At 44.4% G+C, this 5,718-nt stretch overlaps 1 protein-coding gene across 1 annotated transcript; it reads right to left on the bottom strand.

Moving 5' to 3' along the window:
• Positions 1–927: 927 nt before the first annotated feature.
• Positions 928–1,317, bottom strand: LOC147522249 (uncharacterized). Its single transcript, XM_086567398.1, has one exon. It carries the CDS (start codon positions 1,315–1,317, stop codon positions 928–930), a length of 390 nt encoding a protein of 129 aa, XP_086423524.1.
• Positions 1,318–5,718: the final 4,401 nt, after the last annotated feature.

Raw genomic sequence — 5,718 nt, 5'->3', positions numbered from 1 at the left:
GGTAGCTTTAAAGAACTGGTTTCCTAAGTGTGTTAAGGCAGTTCATATTTGCACTTAGGCAATGCATGTGTACTTTGAAGTATGATCTTACTTTTGTCTGAATGCTTGTTGCATATACTTTCATAGGAACTTGACCTAGAAATGTATATCCCGTTGTCTAGGAAGACATTAGATGCTATGAAGCTTTTAGTCATTCAGAACGTTTGAGCTCGAGTGATCGTTTAGTCATTTAGAACGTTTGAGCTTTGGAGAGTGTTTGAGTTCGTTTGAATGTGTTTCTCTTAGATAGCGTTCTGCACTTAGTTTACCCTAGAAATATAGGTTTCCAACTAGCGAGAAGTGTTAAGGCTAAGTAGCATGTGAGCTATGTAGCCCTGAGCTCGAGTGAGCGTTTAGTCATTCAGAACGTTTGAGCTTTGAAAAGCGTTTGAGTTCGTTTGAATGTTTTGTTCTTAGAGAGCGTTCTTCACTTAGTTGACCCTAGAAATATAGGTCTCCAACTAGCGAGAAGTGTTAAGGCTGAGTAGCCCTGAGCTCGAGTGAGCGTTTAGTCATTCATAACGTTTGACCTTTGGAGAGCATTTGAGTTCGTTTGAATGTTTTGCTCTTAGAGAGCGTTCTGCACTTAGTTGACCCTAGAAATATAGGTCTCCAACTAGTGAGAAATGTTAATGCTAAGTAGCCTATGAGCTATGTAGCCCTGAGCTCGAGTGGGCATTTTAATGAGGAGAACGTTTAAGCTCTGTAGAACGTTTTAGTTTGTAGACTTGACATCATTGGGATATTGCAGTTCATTGATGATGAATAAAACTATATGGATAATGCTAAGAGACGGAATTCATGGAAATGGAATTTTTATTGATAAAATTTCTTTAACAAGAAAGTATTCCAAGGACATAGAAGTACCTGTCCTTCCTGGGTTTTGATCTAGTATGCCTCACTACCAACGACTCGTTCCACTATATAAAGGTCTTCCCAAGTTAGTGCCAGTTTCAAGTCATCCTTAGTCTTTTTCAAGACTAGGTCGCCTGGTTGGAAACTGCGAGGGTTAACTTGCTTGTTGTATGTCTTCTTCAGAGTTTGTTGGTAAGATGCCACCTGAATAGCTGCTAGGTCACGTCGTTCTTCGAGTAAGTCGACCTCACGAGCAAGAATGGCGTCGTTTTGTCCAGATTCGATGATCTCCAATCGAGTCTTTGTAATTGTTAGCTCAGTAGGGATGATGGCCTCAGTACCGTAACATAGTGAGAATGGTGACTCGCCAGTGCTAGAACGAGTTGTCGTTCTATGAGGCCATAAGATGTTTTCTAGCTGCATTGGCCACTAGCTTTTGTTCTTTTCGATCTTCTTTTTCAAGTTTTCTAGAATTGCTTTGTTACTAGTTTCTGCTTGACCGTTGCTATGAGCGTACTGGGGAGTGGAGAATGCGTGAACGATCTTCCATTTGGCCAAAAATTCATTGACTATTTTTCCTTTGAACTGAGAGACATTGTCCATCACCAATGTGTGGGGGAGGCCAAATCTGGTAATGATGTTGGTCCAAATGAAATTTCTGACATTAGCCTCTTTGACATGTGCCAATGGAATCACTTCCACCCATTTGGTGAAGTAGTCTGTTGTTGCTAGGACGAACCGAAAGCCTGTGCTTTTCTAGTGGAATGAATGGACCCATGATGTCCAAGCCCCACCTGTGAAATGGCCAAGGGCTGGCAATGTTGATCAGTTTGCGAGCTGGCTAAATGATGTTGTGGCCAAATGTTTGGCACTTAATGCGTTTGAGTACATATTTCTTGGCATCGATATGCATTCGTGGCCAGGAGTATCCATGTGAGATTGCTTTGTGAGCCAGAGAGTGATCTCCTGCGTGATTTCGACATTCTCCCTCGTGGATCTCTGTGAAAATTGCCTGACCCTGTTCTGGGCTTATGCACCTCAGATAGGGTCCTCCAGCGGATTTTCTAAAAAGTTTGTCATTTATGAAGCAGTAGCGCCCTGACTAATACTGAACTTGTAGGGCCTTGGCGCGATCTGCTGGTGCCTTGTGGAGCTGGATATAATTTATGATAGATTGCATCCATGTTTAACTCATCTGAGTGTTAGAGAGTGGGCATAGGTCGGTAACTTCTAGGACGTGCTTCTTTTGGTAAGCAGGCCAGTCAACTACTTCGATGAGTAGTTTCCTAGGGTCACAGTTCGGTGTTTGGGTCGCGAGATAGGCCAAGATGTCAGCATGGTGACTCTTTTGAAAGATGGTAATAATTGATCTACAACTTGAAGGTACTTAGAAAGGTTACCTTCATTGGTGGTATACTCGTGGGCGACCTGGTGAACTATACCAATTGTGAATCGCTGAAGACCTTGAGCTCCTGCACATCAAGCTTTAACGCCATACGGAATCCCATGATCAGGGCTTCGTACTCTGCTTCATTGTTGGAGGTCGCAAAATCGATGCGAACTGACTTTTCCACCATAGAGCCATCTGGTGACACTAGGACTACTCCGACTCCGCACTTCCCCCTGGGTTGCTAGCTCCATCCACGAATAGTGACCAAACCGACGGGTCTAGTTGTTTGGCAGTAGTGGCATTGTCTTCTGGTTCCCAGTTTAGGTCATCAACTGGGAAATCTACTAAGAAATTAGCAACAACCAGACCCTTCTGAGAAGTTCTTGAGGTGAATTCAATATGGTGTTCACCGAGTTCTTCTACCCATACTGCCATGCGAGTCGTCTTGTTGGGTTTAAGAAGTATTTTCTTTAGTAGCAGGTCGGTAAGCACTTTGATTGGGTGTGCTTGGAAGTATGGCCTAAACTTTCTTGCTGAATAAAGTAGTGCTAGTACTGCCTTTTCAATGTGGGAGTAGTTCTTTTCGGCTGGCAACAATGTCTTGCTGGTGAAGTAGATCGGTTTCTCTATGTTATGTTCCTCTTTGAAAAGAACTGAACTGATAGCGAAGTCAGAAACAGCTAGGTAGAGCCCCATCATTTCGCCATCAATCTGTTTTGCCATCACCGGTGGTGTTGTCAAATAGTCCTTGAAAGTAGAGAACGCTTGGTGACATTGGTCATTCCATAATAATTGTTCACCTTTCTTGAGAATTTGTAAGAAAGGTCGGCACTTGTCTGATGCTCTCAATATGAATCGGTTTAGGGTGGCCACCATTCCTAACAATTTATGTATTTGCTGCTTTGTTTTTGGGTCAGGCATGTCCAAGGACGCTCGAATCTGATCTGGGTTCGCCTCTATCTCTCGTTGAGATACTTGATACCCCAGAAATTTCCCGGAGGACTCGCCAAAGAGGCATTTCTTTGGGTTGAGTTTCATCTGGGTTCGCCTGAGTCTGGAGAACGCTTGTTCGAGATGATCTAAGTGATCTCCAGATTTCTTGCTTTTTACAACCATGTCGTCTATGTAGACTTCCATGGTGTCTCCTAACATGTCCTTGAACATTTTGGTGACCAATCATTGGTAGGTCGCTCCAACGTTCTTTAGGCCGAATGGGAGGACGTTGTAACAGTAGATGTCATGTTCTGTTACGACCGATGTTTTCTCCTGGTCTTCTTCTGCGAGTGGGATCTGGTTGTAGCCACTGTAGGTATCCATGAATGACATGAGTTCGTGGCCAGTGGTTTGGTCCATGAGTTGGTTGATTCTTGGTAAAGGGAAGCCATCTTTAGGGGTTTCTTTGTTGACATTGGTGAAGTCAACACATAGGCGAACTGTGCCATTCTTTTTTGGGACTGCTACTATGTTAACAATCCATTCGGGGTATTCCACTTCCCTAATGAAGCCTACTTTTTTTAGATTGTCGATCTCATCGTTTATTGCTTTTTTTAACCTAAAAGATAGCTTCCTAGGTCGTTGGTGAACTGGCTTGGCATTAGGGTTAATATTTAACTTGTTGCATGCAATATTGGGATCAATTCCAGGCACATCGATGTACGACCAAACAAAAATATTTTTATTTAATGATAAAAAGCTTACAAGTTGTGCCTTGAGAGTAGGATCAAGGTAAGCTCCTACATAAACGAACTTGGGGTCGTCCTCAGTTCCTAGGTTGACTTTTTCCTTCATCTCGGTCTGAGTAGCCGTTTCAGTGGGCTGAGCGACCTCTGGGGTCTTGGTCTCTTGCGGTGTCTCTTGCACTTGAAGGGGTGGGGCGACCTCTGGGGTCTGCCTTTAGCCTTTCTTTTTCAATGCCTTTAACAAGCTTGATGTACTTCTCCACGCGTGCGTACAATTCGGCCAATGTTTAAGGGTGCTCTTTCATGAGCGACCTGGACAGATCAGTGTTTTTCCTGATCGCATTGGAGAAGGCCAATGTGGCAGACGACTCCTTGAGGCCGCTCTCCATGGACAGTAGCTCTATCTTGAAACATCCTAGGAAGGTGTGAATTGGTTCGTCACTCTTTTGAGAGAATTGGAAGAGTGAGTTGAGGTCGGCAGTCTTACATTTGTTGTGGACGATCGTACTGATTGGCGAACTGGTCAGTGAGCTTCTCGAGGCTGCCGATTGAGTTTGGTCCTAATGAGTAGAACCAGTCGAGAGCTCCATCTTTTAAGCTTGCTGGGAACATACAGGTGGTCGAACTCCTATGCACTATAAAGTGCAAGGCTCTGAATGTAGCGAGCTACGTGATAAACAGGGCACGTGATACCGTTGTACATTGAGAAACGAGGTTGAATGAAATCCTGGGGGGACGATTTATTGAGTACCTCGAGCGTGAACGAGGGATGCTCGGTACGTCTTCAGCATCTTTTGGACGACCTGAGTGGCGACTTTCTTCCCAGTGTTCAGTTCGATCTGCTGGGAGAGGCTGTTGATATGTTGGTTAACCTCATTGATCTCGTCCTCAGCAGTAACCCCATTCGGGTTCTAGGACTCAACCTGGGTTTTGAGAGCAGCATTCTCCTATCGGAGTTGGGTGATGCTGCCATTCATGGCTTCCATCTTGGTAGCCATAGCCTTCAGTTGATCTTGGAGGCTGTCCGTGCTTCGTGGGCTTGAGAATTTGTTCGAAGGTTTTTTGTTTGAAGATTTGTGAACTCAAGAAATCGAGCCACAGATGGCGCCAATGTAAATGATGTTTTTGGTTCTCCTTACAAATGTAGGCTTGATCAAGGGATTGGGATGTTTGGATTGAATTAACCGAGTTCGTATGGATGAACTGCCTATGTATTAAGTTCTCTCTCGGGGGGTGGGGAACTTGAATAAGGTCAGACATAGTTCCTCATCTTCTTTATATAGGCAAGGGGTTGCGCCTCTTGCCCTCGCGCGTCAGGTCAGATCTAGGTTTTCATGTCACTCCCGAGCCATGATGGCGAGTTATTATGAAGCGTGCCTGAAGCTCCGGTCTTGATGGTAGTAATAAAGACATACGTTACCGACTATTGAGATGAGTGAGAGTTTGGGAGATCGTTACCATGAAAGGTCGTTCGTGTGTAGCGAGTTACTATGAAGCGAGCTCGTGTGACGAAGACTCTCGGGTCGGTTGACTACAGATTAGTCAGATCGGTTGCCCTAATTGAGTCGCTATGAAGCGAGCTATGAGGACGAGGATCGGGAGTCGATCTGCATTCATGTTTGTGCTGGACACGTACTTGATATTCATTGGATGTGAATATTACTCCCTCACACACAAGATTAATCTTGTAGTGTGACCGGCCACCAAATGTTCTATATTCACTATGATCATCCTTTAAGGACTTCGAAGACCAAC

Source organism: Coptis chinensis, chromosome 1 (genome assembly GCF_015680905.1).
Source record: "Coptis chinensis isolate HL-2020 chromosome 1, ASM1568090v1, whole genome shotgun sequence".
NCBI lineage: Eukaryota > Viridiplantae > Streptophyta > Magnoliopsida > Ranunculales > Ranunculaceae > Coptis > Coptis chinensis.
This window is presented reverse-complemented; position numbering and strand designations above follow the sequence as displayed.

Bases quoted from the DNA above. Each gene is read 5' to 3' on its own strand.
- LOC147522249 (XM_086567398.1), bottom strand. From the start codon at position 1,317: ATGCAGCTAGAAAACATCTTATGGCCTCATAGAACGACAACTCGTTCT.